Genomic DNA, 18,645 nt, shown 5'->3' with positions numbered 1-18,645 from the left:
TTTATTTTACCAGGTAAATTGAGAATTTATGTTTTTAAATGAATTATATACTGAGCTTATAGACATCACTGATCACTGACAAGTTCATATACATGTAGTTTATTCATACTGAAATCAGCACATTGATAGGTTATTTGTCCTGTCAAATGATCAGTGTCATAAAACAAATACAATTCAAATCAAATGTTATTAGTCACATACACACTTTACAGCAGGTATAAAAGGTGCAATGAAATGCTTATGTGCTAGCTCCCTCAACAACGCAGTACATTCATCAATTTCAATAACAACAATAAAGGAGTCAGGTCAAAAATAGCAAGAATAGAATAAATAAAAAAGCTAGAATGCATAGTAATAATGGACTGTATCTACAAATATGAAGTGGGTAGTGGCATGTGGTAGAATAGATATGGGGTTGTGTTTATGCAGCCTGGTCTCAGAGTAGACGTAATATACTAAATGTAAATCAGCGAATCCAAATTAGCATTATTAGGTGCGTTTGGTATGGTTACATGAGACAGATGGTTACTTAATTGTAAGGCAAAAACAAAAGTAGGGTGAATGGGGTGGATGGGTAGGCGTATAACGTGAACGTCTAGCAACCCAAAGGTTCCATGTTTGAATATCATCATGGAATTTTTTTGCTAATTAGCAACTACTTACTACTTTTTAGCTACTTTGCAGCTACTTAACATGTTAATTAACCCTTCCCCTAACCCCTAACCTTAACCCTTTAACCAAATTCCTAACCCTAACCTAGCTAACTTTAGCCACCTAGCTAACGTTAGCATTATCCACCTAGCCAACGTTAGACATGCCAAATTGGAATTCGTAACATATCATACATTTGCACATTTTAATAAATCAAATAAAATTGTTTTGGTGACATACACGTGTTTAGCAGATGTTATTGTGGGTGTAGCGAAACGCTTGTGTTTCCAGCTCCAACAGTGCAGTAACATCTAACAAGTAATATCTAACAATTTCACAACAATAGTAGGAACTTGAAGCTTTCTACCTTCTCCACTGCGGTCCCGTCGATGTGGATAGGGGGGTGCTCCCTCTGCTGTTACCTGAAATCCATGATCAGCTCCTTTGTTTTGTTGACGTTGACTGAGAGGTAATTTTCCTGGCACCACACTCCCAGAGCCCTCACCTCCTCCCTGTAGGCTGTCTCATCATTGTTGGTAATCAGTTCTACTACTGTTGTGTTGTCTGCAAACTTGATGATTGAGTTGGAGGCATGAGTGGCCATGTAGTCATGGGTGAACAGGGAGTACTGGAGGGGGCTGAGCACGCACCATTGTGATTCCCCTGTGTTGAGGATCAGCGACGTTGATGTGTTGTTTCCTACCTTCACCACCTGGGGGTGGCCCGTCAGGAAGTCCAGGACCCAGTTGCAAAGGGCGGGGTTCAGACCCAGGGCCCCAAGCTTAATGATGAGCTTGGAGGGTACTATGGTGTTGAATGCTGAACTATAGTCAATGAACAGCGTTGTTACATAGGTATTCCTCTTGTCCAGATGGGATAGGGCAGTGTGCAGTGTGATGGTGATTGCATCGTCAGATCTATTGGGGCGGTATGCAAATTGAAGTGGGTCTCGGGTGTCAGGTAAGGTAGAGGTGATATGATCCTTGACTAGTCTCTCAAAGCACTTCATGATGACAGAAGTGATAGTCATTTAGTTTAGTTACCTTTGCTTTTTTGGGTATAGGAACATTGATGGACATCTTGAAGCATGTGGGGACAGCAGACTGGGACAGGGAGAGATTGAATATGTCCGTAAACACACCAGCCAGCTGGTCTGCGCATGCTCTGAGGACGCGACCAGGGATGCCGTCTGGGCCGGCAGCCTTGCGAGAGTTAACACGGTTAAATGTCTTACTCACGTTGGCCACGGAGAAGGAGAGCCCACAGTCCTTGGTAGCGACCTGCATCGGTGGCACTGTGTTATCCTCAAAGCGGGCGAAGAAGGTGTTTAGCTTGTCCGGAAGCAAGATGTCGGTGTGCGCGACGTGGCTGGTTTTCCCTTTGTAGCCCGTGATTGTCTGTAGACCATGCCACATACGTCTTGTGTCTGAGCCTTTGAATTGTGACTCCACTTTGTCTCTATACTGACGTTTTGCCTGTTCGATTGCATTACACTGTTTGTATTTGGCCATATTCCCAGTGACCTTGCCATAGTTAAATGGTTCACGCTTTTAGTTTTGCCCTCATATTGTACGAATTGTTATTTGTAACATACAGTATCATACACATTGTTGTTTGTAACATATCATACGAAATGGATGATAGACATCCACAAATTAATACATACCATACTTAATATATCATACTAATTGGAGTGTCCCGGATTTGTCCTTACTATGTTACGACTACTCCCGAGTCCAGGTTGCAACATGGGTGCGAATGTGTGAACATAACCTATATACTGAAATCCACTGATGAAATAGTTGACAAGGCTCCTTTTTGTTTGCCAATAGCAAATATCTTTCTTCTAATAAATCATCCACAACATAGTACACATACTTTTGTTTCTTTGTTGGGAGTGAAAGAGCGATTGAAACCTGATCTCTGATGTAGGCCTACTAGGACAGTTGAGGGCACTAGGATTAGAATAATTTAAGGAATCATTGAATTTGCCTGCGAGTACGCGCCCAGCCTGGTTTTGCGCGCTCACAGCGTCGGGTGCAGAGCATAGGAGTCTACGGTTTCAGTGCCATGGTCTCTTTTTTAGGACATGTTCATCGACGAATCGATGACTTTTTACACATTTTTACTGAAGCAGTGCGAACTAGGCTTCGTAGTGCGATGCTGAAAAATCTAAGTCATTGCTGTCGAAACCCTCAATAGTGGTGAACTGCGCGGCACACTGCGACTCGGAAAAGATAGAGGAGACGCATGGTGGTTTGTCCTACGGTTACAGGTATGTTTAAAAGACCATCTCAAAGTGTTACTATCGTCGTCATAGGCTACTTGTGATGTGGTGTGTATTGGTTTTAGGTGAGTGAGAAAGTTAGGGTGTGAATGAATGTTGTGGCTTTTGAAGGTTATGAGATAAGTATGTTGTATGTAATGACATGCTAACTACATAGAGATCATATTAAAATACTAGAGGGGTTATAAACCCTCAAAGTTTCATATTGGAGCGAAAATGGCAGCCATCTTGGTTAGGGAGAAATCCCCCCAAAAGTCTAATTGGAATGAATGGCATAGGTGATGCATTTTCTGTTTTTACTTATGCAGGAAAATAAAAGTGAGCCATGTGATGTATCATCAATTGTGTAATGTAATTATAGTCAACCTAAAATATTGTCATGTAATTATAAATACAGGGTCGTTCCATGTCATTTCAGCAAGCCATGACACCCACCATCTCAGATTGTAAATGTATTATGTGAAAAATTGCGGTGGAAATGCCTTTATGCGGAGATATTGATATAATAACCATCATATCGAAGTTAACTTGGAGTCACGTGAAATTGATGTGGTCCTCCCTCTACAACTCGGGAAACCATGCAGATAATTAGACTACGGATGAAATAAGTTATGAACTTCACAGGGTGGTGAAAGCTTTCATCTAGTTGTCAGAACCTGGTAATATCAGGATGTGGGATGAGACATAAACCTAACAAATTCGATTACTAATTTCTCTGAACAGGAGAAAAAACATCACCAATTTCACTGGGAATATATTACATAGGATGAAGAAACAATACTTCAAGCCGCAGCTCCATACTACTTGTCAGACACAGAGAACTGATACTATAACGCTTTTGACCATTCCTTTGGATTCCTCAGGTTTAACCCATTGTTAGAAAAACGTTTGGTCCAAATCAGATGTTGGGTATTGTATTTACAGTTGAAGTCAGAAGTTAAAGTCAAGAGTCATTAAAACTTGTTTTTCAACCACTCCACAAATTTCTTGTTAACAAACTATAGGTTTGGCAAGTTGGTTAGGACATCTACTTTGTGCATGACACAAGTAATTTTTCAACAGATTATTTAATTTATAATTCACTGTATCACAATTCCAGTGGGTCAGAAGTTTACATACACTAAGTTGACTGTGCCTTTAAACAGCTTGGAAAATTCCAGAAAAGGATGTCATGACTTTAGAAGCTACTGATAGGCTAATTAACATAATTTGAGTCAATTGGAGGTGTAGCTGTGGATGTATTTCAAGGCCTCTTTGAAGGCCAGCATCCCGGAGTCACCTCTTCACTGTTGAGGTTGAGACTGGTGTTTTGCGGGTACTATTTAATGAAGCTGCCAGTTGAGGACTTGTGAGACGTTTGTTTCTCAAAACTAGACACTCTAATGTACTTGTCCTCTTGCTCAGTTGTGCACCGGGGCCTCCCACTCATCTTTCTATTCTGGTTAGAGCCAGTTTGCGCTGCTCTGTGAAGGGAGTAGTACACAGCATTGTACGAGATCTTCAGTTTCTTGGCAGATTCTCGCATGGAATAGCCATCATTTCTCAGAACAAGAATAGACTGACGAGTTTCAGAAGAAAGTTTGTTGTTTCTGGCCATTTTGAGCCTGTAATCGAACCTACAAATGCTGATGCTCCAGATACTCAACTAGTCTAATGAAAGCCAGTTTTATTGCTTCTTTAATCCACACAACAGTTTTCAGCTGTGCTATCATAATTGCAAAAGGGTTTTCTAATGATCAATTAGCTCATCCAAGTTTATAATTTTAAAAGGCTACCACCACATGCCATTGGAACACAGGAGTGATGGTTGCTGATAATGTGCCTCTGTACGCCTATGTAGATATTCCATTAAAAATCAGTAGTTTCCAGCAACAAAAGTAATTTACAACATTAACCATGTCTACACTGTATTTCGGATCAATTTTATGTTATTTTAATGGACAAAAAATGTGCTTTCCTTTCAAAAACAAGGACATTTCTAAGTGACCCCAAACTTTTGAAAAGTAGTGTATATGATCATATATATCATATAAATGGATCAGATATTCACTCACTGTGTAATGTCAAAGGTGACTATAGTCTGTGTGCAAGCTTGTTAATGATCAGGGTAGGGGATAGGAGACTATGCCACAGCTGTATCTCTCATGAGTAAAACCATATTGAAGATAAGCCTATATTGAAAATGACTCCACAGGCAGGCTCATTCGAGAAGGGTAGAGGTATTGGGAGTTATATTAAAGGACCCCCCAGAGGAAGTTTCCATCGCTATTTAGATGTAATTTCCTGTCCTAGAGAGGAAATGCACGTTTAGGTTCCACCCCCAAAGAATGGAGAAGGCTACTTGTACATATTCGCGAATTGGGTATGGGAATCTCCACGTGGAGTTGATAAACATCAACAAATATGGGACTGACAGCTGTCAGTGTAGCTAGCTAGCATGCTAACCTTAGCTAGCTGGAAACCACTGGTCTGTCTTATTATATTTATTTCATTTAACCTTTATTTAACTAGGTAAGTCAGTTAAGAACAAATTCTTATGTACAAGGACGGCCTTTCAAAAGGCCTCCTGCGGGGACGGGGGCTGGGATAAAAAATATAGGACAAAACACACATCACGACATAGAGACAACACACATAAAGAGAGACCTAAGACAACAACATAGCATGGAAGCAACACAAAACATGGTTCAAACATTATTGGGCACAGACAAAGGCAAGAAGGTAGAGAGAACAATATGTCATGCTAAGCAGCCACAACTGTCAGTAAGAGTATCCATGATTGACTCTTTGAATGAAGAGATAGAGATAACTGTCCAGTTTGAATGTTTTTTTTTTTGCAGCTCGTTCCAGTCGCTAGCTGCAGCGAACTGAAAAGAGGAGCAACCCAGGGATGACCAGTTTACGGAGGGGTATAGAGTGCAGTGATGTGTCCTATAAGGAGCATTGGTGGCAAATCTGATGGCCGAATGGTAAAGTACATCTAGCCGCTCGAGAGAACCCTTACCTGCCGATCTATAAATTACGTCTCTGTAATCTAGCATGTTTAGGATGGTCATCTGAAGCAGGGTTAGTTTGGCAGCTGGGGTGAAAGAGGAGTGATTACGATAGAGGAAACAAAGTCTAGATTTAACTTTAGCCTGCAGCTTTGATATGTGCTGAGAGAAGGACAGTGTACCGTCTAGCCATACTCCCAAGTACTTGTATGAGGTGAGTACCACAAGCTCTAAACCCTCAGAGGTAGTAATCACACCTGTGGGGACGGCATTCTTCTTAGCAAACCACATTACCTTTGTTTTGGAGGTGTCCAGAACAAGGTTAAGGGCAGAGAAAGCTTGTTGGACACTAAGAAAGCTTTGTTGTAGAGCGTTTAACACAAAATCCGGGGAGGGACCAGCTGAGTATAAGACTGTATCATCTGCATATAAATGGATGATAGAGCTTCCTACTGCCTGAGTTATGTTGATGTAAATTGAGAAGAGTGGGGCCTAGGATCGAGTCTTGGGGTACTCCCTTGGTGATAGGCACTGACTGAGACAGCAGATATTCTGACTTTATACACTGCCTTCTTTGAGAGAGGTAGTTAACAAACCAGGCTAAAGACCCCTCAGAGACACCAATAACCCTTAACCGGCCCACAAGAATGGAACGGCCTATCGTATCAACAGCTTTTGCCAAGTCCATAAAAATAGCAGCACAACATTGCTTAGAATCAAGGGCTGATTATTGACAAGTTTTTCCAACACTTTTGATAAACAGGGCAAAATAGAAATTGGCCTATAACTGTTAGGATCAGCTTGATCTCCCCTTTAATTAAAAGATGCAATGGGAACCTCCCCAGAGAGGAGAGACTGGCTTGGCGATGATAGGGGCTGCAACCTTAAAGGATCTAAACCATCTGACCCAGATGTTTTTTTGGGGTCACGTTTAAGGAGCTCCTTTAGGACCTCAGACTCAGTGACCGCCTGCAGGGAGAAACTTTGTAGCAGGGCAGGGGAAAAAGAGGGAGGAGCATCGGGGCTAGTCACATTAGAAGGGCTGGGAGATGAGGAAATGTTGGACGGGCAATGAGGCACGGCTGAGTCAAATAGGAATCTTGACTTAACGAAGTGGTGATTTAAAAAGCTCAGCAATGTGCTCCTTGTCAGTAACAACCACATCATCAACATTAAGGGACATGGGCAGCTGTGAGGAGGACGGTTTATTCTCCAGGTCTTTAACCGTTTCCAGAACTTCTTGGGGTTAGACCCACAGATAGAGAACTGCTCCTTAAAGTAACTAACTTTGGCCTTCCGGATAGCCTGAGTGCACTTATTTCTCACTTGCCTGAACGAGAGCCAGTCGGCCTGAGTATGCGTGTGCCAAGCCTTTCGCCAAATGGAATTCTTGAGGTGGAGTAACTCTGCCAGCATCTTTAACTTCGTTGTTTCCAAAGTTTTGGTATCTTCCATAAATTGTGGCCGCGAATCCGCCATCAAAATAGTTAGAGAGAATAAGATAAAGCTCCGGTAATAGATGATGACTACTGATATGCGATTTTCTACATGTTAATGGTCACTGTGCAACCTTCGGCTGCGGTACAGCAAAGCCAAGTCAGCCCGTGCTCATGGTTCTCACCGGGAAGTGAAATGGTAGGCTAGAATGTCTTTGCTCATTATCTGAATAGCAAACAAATCAAAAGCAGTGGAGCGTGTAGTGAAGCAAAACTTGGGGCGATGGGGGGGCTATCATATTACGTAATTTTAGAATTGATAAAATTGTCATATTTTTTAATACAGACTATCAAAATATGTTTTGAAAATTGACATCCAATGGATTATGATAATTTTCAGGTAAAAGAAAGTGGAGGTGCTGAAACACACGTTTGCACCCCATATTTTAATTTGCTCCATGGCTCAGGCAGCCAAGTGGACACAAGGCTGTTTGGCTCATCTCAGTCACGAAGAGGTATACAGCAGTTTCTGATTAATAAACATGGTGGGTGGTAAAATTCAAATAAAACCCAGCCATGAAACGAAACGTAGGCTGAATAGAGTTTGTCATGTCATAGGAACAGACACTGCATTTCTTATTGTCGAGGAGCAACCTGCAAGTAAACATTTCATTGGACTGTGTATACCATGTGTATCCCGTACATATGACTAATAAAACTTAACTTGATAGGAAAAGACACTGCATTCTCACGGATTTGCGTGAAGTGGGCAGTTCGGATTTGTCCCTTCAAGCCCAAATACTGTATATCATACTTTGACTAAAACGATGACTTATTGACTTAAATCGCTGTGCTGCATCATGGGTAAGCTCTGGCCATCGTCTTTCAGCTCGAAAAAGTGTATTTCTACAGGTGTGGGCGTTTAAACGTTACTACCAGCACCAAACCTGTGTCAACTAAGCTTAAACAATTCCTCTCACATACCTAACTGATTAAATTTGAACAACATGCAAATAGGCTTACGGTCGGTCCTTTGTTGAATTGCTTTTCTCAATTGTAAGAAACTGTGTGTAAATAAATGAATTTCCTGTATTTTTGGACACAGTATAGTCTATGACCTTTATACTATATTTCTAATCCTCATTGTGTGTGTCTGGAATGGGACAAATAATGATTTATACAGCTATGAAATTCATCATGAGATGAAACATAATGAATCCCACTGTAGTAGATGTAAATCAGATTATAGAATCGTATGATTCTCCTCCCTGAGAAGAATAGCATTAATCAGGTTTTTAAGCCCATAAACACAATCACCACTGTACTGTAAACAGTATTGTGTTCATAGTACAGTATTGTGTTCATAGTACAGTATTGTGTTCATAGTACATCGTTTCATTTCCTCTTCCGGCTTCCTCATCAGTTGAGAAGAGGAGCAGCTCACAACCGGCAGGTTACCATAGCAACCCCAGGCCTTCTCCACTGCGTCTAACTTTATGACCGCATTCCAGAGCTCCGAATGAGAGTGCAAAACTTTCCCCTCAACAGCCAGATGGAAACATACACTAGGGAGCGCCTCTATCAAAACCCATGGAGATGTTGTTGACGAATACAGTACTGCCTACACCCCTGTGTGTGTGTGTGAGCTCAGCTGTCTGGGTGGGGGCTGCTCAGTGACCCCAGAGAAACTGAACAACATAACAGTATGAGGTGAAACAACAGTCATTTCTCTCTTCCCAGCGGCTCCCTTAGATATATTACACCACATCTCTTAAAGCTTTTGGCCTACATGCATACAGCACAGCACTGTAGCAAATGCATTAGGTTAACATGTTAGTGTGCCTAATATGAAGCTTCAGAGGATCGTGTCATGAAATTCTTCTCTTCGAGATAATGTGTGGGCATCAATTCCTCACTCCAGCCCATGAATTGTAATACAGGTTTCATAAACGGCATGCAGAATTGCGTAGGCTGCCCTAGTTTTCCTGGAGTACCATTTAGGCCAGAGTCGTCAAAGCCAGATCAGAGCTGTTTCTGTCTCTAGGCAGCAGAAATGGAGAGCTTCCTTCAAGTGGTGAACAAGATGTCTTGTAGCTACCGCTACTGTACATTGCAGGATGATGGTTTTACTATGACCAGTCTGGTATGACTGACAGATAAGCAGGGGAAAGATAATGTCCCAAATTACAGACTATTCCCCATATAGCGCACTACTTTTTGATCAGGACTCATAGTGCTCTGGTCAAAAGAAATGCGCTATGTAGGGCATAGGGTGCCATTTGGGACATTACCAATGCCTCACATTTGGTATGGGTTAATTTAACGTGGCAAAAAAATCTGTTCTCATTAAATTGAATTGCATTGCCATGTTATCGATATCCTAAATGAATGGATGTACCTTGTCATGTTGCCATAAGGCGGTGCAGAGTGTCTGCTACACAGAAATGTCCTGCACAGGATGTCCTTATCTGAGAAGAAACATTCTCCATTCTGAACAATCAAGGTCGGGCATGTTACATTTTATAATGGAATAAATGCAATGCAGTGAAAAGATTACTGTGCTTTTGAAAAGGTTAATGGACAAACAAAGTTGGACCAAACATTCTGATGGTTGACAGATTGCCAGACTATACTGAATGGCAAAAACATTCTGTACATACAAACTAGTGTATTACTTTGTTCATCTTCAAAGTAATGTAGCCTATCCCTGGAGAGACTCAGGACACATTTGGGACTTCAGATAAATCGCTGCTTGTTTTTTGTGTCATCATGCTATCCTCTCAAATATTTGTTGTATTAATGTTTGATAGGATATCCTATAGAAAGGCTTCATCTGCCATTGGAGAGAGGTGAGAGTACAGTAGAATATAGTTGATCTGTGCGTGTGGAGTGGGTCTGGTTTGGCCAGTGTCTCTGGCTGGTCACATTGTGCTGAGTCAGAGGGCTGTGTGGAACTCTGTCAGCAGTGAGCACCACTCTGTGGCTACGGGCCAATGGGCTGCCTCCCTCTGCCTGCTCTCTTGGGGAAATTGCTACCCTGTACTGTAATGGCTGGCCTGATGTATCTATCTACTACTCCTTACTCCAAACATCTCTATGGTCATCATTACAGCTTCTGATTGGAGAAGAGAAAACTCCTGTTTTACTACCTCAGTATTGATTGGCTGGGGAGTTTTAGTGCTGAGGTGTACAACTGAGGTACTTTGTGTGCACAATGCACATACTGTAGCACTCCAGGAGCGGGGTTGGTTGGTTACAACTGCACTGTGTTTGCCCAATATCTAAGATGTGAGTTCAGATCCCAGCACTGCCTTTCATGAGGCCTAGTTATGGAAAGATTAGAAGGCTCTGTTATGTGTTTGTTTCGCTCTGTCAGAGCATTCCTTTTATTTGTTGACAGGCTATAAAGAGCTGTATTAGGGATGATGGCTCGGAGACCTTGACACCAGAACTATGTCCTCATGGGGGCTGTCACAACACTCCCATGCTGGTGGGGTTGGTTTCTGCCTCTCAGGATGGTGCCAAACATAGTCATAGACACATGTTGGCGGAAGGAGAGTCCTAAAGCTCCCATGTAGTGCTCCTCCTAGACCTGTATTAATTGTTTTGAAAATGGGTGTTCTCTAACTGTAATGTTTAAGAGGTCAGTATGTACTTTTTGTTATCCCTTCTGGGATAACTCATCATGAAGGGTTAGTTTCTGCCTCTAAGGACCATTCCAAACCCAGCCACACATTCAAGTCCCAATACTTCACCTGCAGTATGGATGGATTCCAGATTGTTTTAAAAAGAAATGTTTCAATATTACCTGTTTTGAATTAAACAATTTGACGTGTAGGAAGTGTGTATTTACTTGTTCACTGAATGCCTGTCTTACCATAGACACATTAACCATTCATCTTTTAAAAGGCGTGAAATTATTCTAAACAGCGCAAGCTGCAGCTAAGAGTGGGTTAATGTCTGGCAGCTTCCCAGCTAAGGTTGACTCTCCTCTCCCCCTCATCTCTCTCTCTCCTCCATCTCGTCAGTCGACTGCTTCAGTAAGGCAGTATGATGGAGGCTGGCTATGGGGTTGCCGCGGTGATCGGGAATGCTGGCTCAGGACATCAGGGAGAACCAGGAAGTGGTGACGTCCTTGAGGGGTGAGTTACTCTCTCACACTCACGCTGCACTGTACCGTACTGCTGCTATGTCAGCTGACCAGGACTCTGCAGATATCACACCCAGAAATGTAAAGGAGACGTATACAGGATCAGTTGAGGATATGTGTGTGCTTGAGTGATTGTACGAGCATGTGTGTATATTATGTGTACGTGAGAGATTGACGGGGAGGAAGAGTGATGGAAAGAGAGGAATTCTAAAAGACATTAGTGATGGCTACAGTATTTCGATGACAGACAAATGATCTCTTCTCTATCTACTGTAAGTATGCTGTAAAACAACCAGGCCTTGATAGGATGGCTCTCATTTAATCACAGCTCTCCAGCAGATGAGATGAGCTCATTCTATCAGTGCCAGTGTTCTTGTCCTTTTTAGCAGATCTCAGGAGCAGTGGTCTATGAGACTGTATCACTGCATCACTCAGTCTGTGTCTGAGCCCTGGAAGGAAGGACAAATCTAAGGCAACCACTCTTCTTCATTGTCCCTGAGAAAAGTTGGTCTGAAAGGACTTTTCTCCCTCTGCCTAGCACACTGACTCAGATTTCAGCTGCAGGTTTTGTGAGGCGCTCCCTTGTGGGCGGATTGCATTCGTGACTTACTCAAAGGAAAGGCTTTGCTTACCCGAACATACACAAAAGCCATTATAGCTTTGTTTTGGTCCTACCAAGTGTGAGATGCTTCTTTTGTCAGGCTAAGTATGTTCTTTCCCAATGATGTGTTTACTGTATGTAGGCTAGGCTATACTCCTCTCTGGAGCTTTCTGTACCAGTCAGGAGCCATTTGAGCCCGTGTGCAGTTATGTGCTATCACCAGAGTAACAAGGATGTAAATACCACAGGGTACATTATGTTTTCTGGGCCACTGGTGCAGTGTCATGATTTGAGCACCAGAAACATGATGTAAATATATTGGTCTCTCACTGGCTCCCTCTGGTGGCTTCTATGGAAAATTGTTTTTTTATTTCAAGTATTTCAAATGTAATGTATTTATGGATTCAGATTCTTCATCTGTCTCTCCTTGTTTATCTCTGTCCTTCCCTCCCTCTCCCTGTGTAGGGCCATGTGTATTACACCAGATAAAGAAGAGACCCAGCCTGATCCACACAAGAGCACTACTCCAACAGAGATATCTCCAAAAGAGAGCACAACTGACATGGTACACTGTCTATAATCACTAGTTGAGGTCTGATACAAGCACTGTAACCTTGGAATAGCAGTCTCTGAACTCTACTACTATGTAGTCTTATATATATACTGCTAGTATGGGTTTCTTTTAAGTATTATTGAACCAGCAAATGTAAAGTGCTGACTGTCTTGTAATTGGTTTACATGTCAGGAATGTTGAGTATTGTATGTGTTGATTGGCAGATATTGTGTGTTGTTGATTGGCAGGTACAGAGTGATGAGGTCACAGAGCTTCCTGTTGAGCCTGAGCCCACCCTGCGTTCCTGCGTCAGCACAGCCAGCATGAAGGTCAAAAACGTGAAGAAGTAGGTGCTCCCGTCCCCACGGAAACGGTCTATTATGGGCTGTAAAATGGGCCTCTAAACCAGGGCAGTAAAATAAAGTGCAGTAAAATGATGGGCTGGGGCCTGGCAGAGACTGACTGGTCAACTTGCTCTCTCACTCTCACACTACCATCTCCCCCTTCTCTCTTTCTCTGCCCTCTTCCTCTGCTCTCCTTCTCTCTGCTCTCTCTCTCATGCTCACTCTCTCCTCACTCCTCTCCCTCTTAGCTCTTTCTGCCTCAGTGTAACAGCCAGTAGAATACTGATGAGGTGATGCTGTTGTATTTCAGGCTGACGTTCCCCAGAGGTCATTTTCCCAGGCTGGCTGAATGTGCCCACTTCCACTATGAGACCGTTGACTTTGGCACTGTGCAGGTGAGACCCGGCCCGGAACTGAACACACATACATTCTATAGAGAACAGAAGTCATTTGTTGCTGGTAATTTGGTAATTGTGTCTTTGGCTCAAGTTCATGTGTAGCTCAGTGGACATCATGGTGAATTGTTCCACAAAATACCTCATTCCCTTAATGGAAGAGAGAAGTCTGTCCTAATTATTTTAGATCATCCTGTCCCCGCCCGACCCACATTCCACTCTCCAATTTCCCATATTTGGAAAAAATACAGATGGAATATAAATGATCTCATTCATTATGTACTTAAAGTGATACTTCGGGATACCCATAGACTTCCAGTCATTGCGTTAACGTTAGTTAGCATTGGCTCACGAAATTAAATCTAACTTCCTACGTAATGGACATGGCGACATAAAAATGGTATCCATTAGTTCATCTATCTCTGGGAAATTAGATAAAGGGCCTCATTGCCAAAATCCAGAAGTATCCCTTTAATTTGAATATAAAATTGGATACGTGATAAGGCAATAAGCAACATGAAATCCAATATATCAGTACATGTATATTTAATATGTTGTTCATGAATATTTAATCCAGTGTGTGCATTGATCCACTAAGTAGCATTCATTCCTGTCCGATCAGCTCAGGTTAAACCTGCAATCCTCAGCACTTGTTGGATGAAGCTGATGGTATCAGCCAGAGAAATAGTGTGATTTTTCTGGGTACACAGCATTACTGTAGGAGCATCCACAGGCGTCAGTACCACTGTAGTTGAGAGAGTGAACTGTAGCAGCTTTCAGATTCCAGGAGGTGGCAGGAGAGAGCAGTTATGTGCAGGGAGTTATGTTTAACACTGTAGAATGTAACAGAACATTTAACTGTATAAGATGTTATTTTGTTTGCTTAGCTTGCACCTGTGATATCATCCCATACCCTCGTCAGGTGGTCATTTAGGATGGCCCTATTGGCCTATTGCTGACACTTTAACTATAGATTCATTGCCATTAGTCAGCACAGATTCCAGAGGGTTGAGTGTGAGAATTTGTTTTGCCTGTGGTGATAATTTGAATCAGTCAGGCGGAAGCCGCTGCTCACTCATTTGTGAAAGTGGCTGTTCATTGCCTGGATAATTCCTGTGTAATTCTGTGGGCTTGACAGCAGAGAGCAGTAGTCATCTACACTTTTACCAGTTTCTAAACCCAGAGGCCCAACATCGCGAGACTTCCAGGAACGCTTGCGAAGCAGACAAACCAGACCGGAGTTTGAGAATTCAATGAGAGAAGTGAAAAATTCTTCCCTTGGAGAAGCATTTTTTGCATATCGTCGTACTAAACCATCTTTGCTTTTACCGTTGAGAGCGCCTCACTGAAGTGCAATGTTCGTAGGGGGGTATAACATTACCTATTACATGTATGTGTGTGAGCTGATGCAAGCTCAAGCACAGTGCATTGTAACTATCTGACCTACTGTAGCTGTGGCAATTATGATACATTAGATGTGTGGCTGGGGCGTAGCTACTGAACAGAAGTGTCTGTCTGTGACCTTGAGATCTTCCTACAGGAGAAGATGAGCTGAGCTAGGAGAGCAATATCACTCTAGGGAGAGACCAGCCATGCCTCACTCTGACACTTAGACTACACACGCTTAACTGTTTTCTTAAAGGCCCAGTGCAGTCAAAAGCTCTGTTTTCTGGTGTTTTATATATATTTCCACACTATGAGGTTGGAATAATACTGTAAAAATGTAAAGAATAATGATAATGCCCTTTTAGTGTAAGAGCTGTTTGAAAAGACTGCCTGAAATTTCAGCCTGTTTTGGTGGGATGGAGCTTTGGCCTTTCCAGGGTGAGTCCCATCTTCACTCAGCTGTCCCATCTTCACTCAGACCACTTCCAGACAGTCCTAGCTAAATTCTTGCTTGAGAATTTGCTCTTTGCTAAGAAGCAATTTTTGTTTCTTTTTGACGATTTTAATTAAGGTACTTAATTGCAGTTGAGTCACTAAACCTTGAGTCCAAGTCGAGTCACCAGTCCCCTGTGCTTGAGTCCGAGTCTAGTCACGAGTCCCTATGGCTGAGTCCCAGTGCTCGAGTCCTGGTCCAAGTGATCAAGTCTGAGTCACTGGGTCTGAGTTTAACAAAAAATACTACATTAATATTGGTTTATGTGCACATAAAAAAATATATATTACTTTTGAAAGCCAAATTAATGATTCAGGGTTCTTTAGACATATTTGGTATTTTAGTTACTGTTGTTTTTCTGCTCGCTTGTATTGGTGGCTTTTCCTTCTGTTGCACAATGGTCATAATTGCCTGCAATATACTATAGCCTATGAAACAAATAGTCCTTCATACAGTCTCACACACATTTTATTTTAATATAATGTTCAATAGTTATGTCAAATCAGTAATGTTTTAAAGGGATGAATGGTCTCTTGACGGAATTGGCTGTTGCTCCTGTCAGATTGACCAGATTATTATTTGCTACTTTTTTTGTAATCGCCCACTAATATTTGTGTAGGTTGTTTTATTCCAGAGTGAAAACTAAAGGGAGACTGGTGAAAGTGGGAGGGTAGAGCGAGATGACAAATTCAAATACAAACTACTTTTCAGTACTCATGGGGAAAGAGGAAGACAATAGCTATACTGTTGTTTTACTTTTAAACTCAATAGAATTGTTTTCAATTTCGTAAAGCAGTTTGTGTTTCTTAACCATGCAAAGCTAAATAGTAGGCTGGCGACTGGTGAATACGGGGAAGCAGGAGTCGCTTGCGCGATGTGTATGATTGGAGGTGGAGCCAGAGTGGAGCCTGCCTTCTTGTCTGCCCACACTCATCGCTTGCTCCCCCGCAGCTCACCAGCTGATGTAGGCTGCGTGTGCCAGTGTGGTGCGCCATTCCCATGGCTAGCTAGAGGACAGAACCCTCACTGCTCTGCGCAACCAGTGCTGCAAATATTCTGCTTATCTTAGTAGCCAATCCAGTCATGGTGCAAATACAAGTCACAGGAAGGTGAGTCCAAGTCACCAATGGTCGAGTAGAAGTCGAGTCAGAATTCATGAAAATTGGGACTCAAGTTCGAGTCCTGGACTCGAGTACTACAACACTGCTTAATTGTTACTCAGAAATGATTTTACATTGAGATAAAAACAGCTGCATTGGACCTTTAACTGCTGTTATAGTGTTATAAGTTACATGCTGACTTCACCCTAAGAGGGTGGGCTGACAGATTAGAGGGAGTGTCAAAACATTGTCCCTGTGGTGGATCTCATGACTAGACTCATCCTAGAACTCACACACAAGACCAGCAGGGATATGACAGATCAGGTCTCAGGCAGAATGACAACATGAGGACAGCAGCCTCTGAAACAAATAAAGCGGACTGGGTCGATTCTGCCCGAGATTACTTCCATCTCTAACAGAAGCATCATTTGAAATGGAAATGCCTGGGTGGTCTGTGTCCTCCTGCACCTCTCTCTGTGCCAGGCTTACGTATGGTTGTGCGCTAACTGCTTTGGTTTAGCCTATATACTGTAGAGCTCATTTGTCACGAGAGGATGAGGGAAGGTAGAGGGAGGGAGGGAAGGAAGGAGAGTGGGAGGGAGATTGAGATGAGGAGGGAATGGGCGGGACCAAGGGAGAGAGAAACATCGGGATGTTTCCCCTATTTCTATTCTCTGCTATTAAGGTGTAATTAAACAGTGAAAGCATGTTGTGGATCCACCTCATGGCGAAGGGCAGACTGAAGGGGAGCATTTTGATTTAACCTAATGGACAGATGAAAGCAACCAGCATCTGTTTAACGCTGCTCAATCCAGAGGCAACTCCATGCTTTTCCTCTGTCCTAAATCCACCAGCCAGTGGTAGGAAGCTACGGGTTCAGCTTAGTGACTTCTATCTGGAGACACAGGACTGCAGTTGAACATTGTCTGGGAGACATCCAGCTGTGTTGTAACCTGACTTAAAAGCTGAGGACCAGTTAGGAGCCTGCACTGGCAGGTACCAGTATGCGATTGTGTATTCATTTCTGTTTCTGGGTCCAGATGTGTGTATTAATAGTTAATGACTGCAGGCATGTTTCTATTTAGGGATTTGTGCTGCGCCGCGTGAGGTTGTCAGTATTAGTTGCTTGGCTAAAATGCGTTGGTAAAAAGAGTTGGGGGATAGAAAGAGCGTAAACGAAACATAAGTAAGACACTACATTTACTCAGTTTAGTTTGCAGTGTTAAATGACTCCGCTCCATGTGACTGTTTCTCTGTCCAGACATCCTCTTGACATATTGTTAATCATCATTGATTCATGCTTGTTGTCTTATCATGCCAACCGTCCATCTTTCCATCTACATGACCGTAGTTAATGTTATTGTTTAATTCACTCATTGACTAATGATTATTCTTCCAGCCTGTATTAATAGTTGACATCCTCCAAACAATATTGATTATTTTCTATTCTATTTCAAATGTTTGCTTTGTAATAAGGTATTTTGCATTGATTCGTTACTCTGTATAGCTACGTGTAGGAAGGAGCTGTGGTTTACCATGTTATTGAGCAGTGATGGGTAACTAGGTCATATTGTGTTGGGCAACTCTAGTGTATCTAGATTAGCCGTTCACTGTTCTAAATAACCAAAACCTCCCCTGCCTTGCAGGCCTTTGAAGTTATGCCTGTATTTGATATCATTGTATACCCCTTACTATTCCTGAGGCTTTGATCTCCTCTTGGTATAGGAGTTTATGAAGTTATATGGGACGGGGACGGGGGGGGGACGGGGGGGGGGGGGGGATGGGGGGGTTGGTACATTTCCATAGCCTCTCAAACGCTGAAGGGGTTCTCAATTGCTTATATATTATTCATATACTGCATTCTTTTTTGGGTTGAAAAACATATGTCAAGGGCTCAGTGTCACGGTGTTGAAAATGCACATTCACACTTTCTTAAGAGTTCTTTCTTATTGTACATGAAGTCAGCAGCTCTCAAGACCAAAGGACCTCAACACATTTTTTAAAGGGGCCTCTTCTTTTTGATATATTATGTAGATAATACAATTAGATTTGAGATGTTTCTGGTCATGACAAACTAACCAATTTCTAACCATGATAGTGTTACCCAGTTGGCTCTACTGTCCATCACTGATAGAGTTTGGAGAGTGAGCTAAGTGACCGAACATGAATTTGGTGTGTGTTTTACTTTCACACTAGTTCAGAAACAGAAAGAGGTTGCTGTATTAAACTCCTGCATTATTTAGAGTGTGGTGTCCC

General features: G+C 42.3%; 1 protein-coding gene across 3 annotated transcripts in view; it reads left to right on the top strand.

Moving 5' to 3' along the window:
- The first annotated feature begins 2,539 nt into the window (after positions 1–2,539).
- The window catches only part of LOC139548087 (rho GTPase-activating protein 32-like), a 28,057-nt gene continuing 11,951 nt past the window's right edge, over positions 2,540–18,645 (top strand). For 2 of the 3 annotated variants that reach the window (XM_071357425.1, XM_071357423.1), the window contains exons 1-6: positions 2,540–2,926; positions 5,779–5,907; positions 11,396–11,509; positions 12,584–12,683; positions 12,920–13,017; positions 13,326–13,410. In XM_071357425.1, coding sequence (XP_071213526.1) covers positions 11,418–11,509; positions 12,584–12,683; positions 12,920–13,017; positions 13,326–13,410 — 375 coding nt within the window. In that variant the 5' untranslated portion in view covers positions 2,540–2,926; positions 5,779–5,907; positions 11,396–11,417. The remainder of the gene's footprint in view (positions 2,927–5,778; positions 5,908–11,395; positions 11,510–12,583; positions 12,684–12,919; positions 13,018–13,325; positions 13,411–18,645) is intronic. The other variant, XM_071357424.1, reaches the window with a different exon arrangement.

This window comes from Salvelinus alpinus, chromosome 21 (genome assembly GCF_045679555.1).
Source record: "Salvelinus alpinus chromosome 21, SLU_Salpinus.1, whole genome shotgun sequence".
In the NCBI taxonomy this organism is placed as follows: Eukaryota; Metazoa; Chordata; class Actinopteri; order Salmoniformes; family Salmonidae; genus Salvelinus; species Salvelinus alpinus.
The sequence above is the reverse complement of the archived record's forward strand: the minus strand, read 5'-3'. Positions and strand labels throughout refer to the sequence as shown.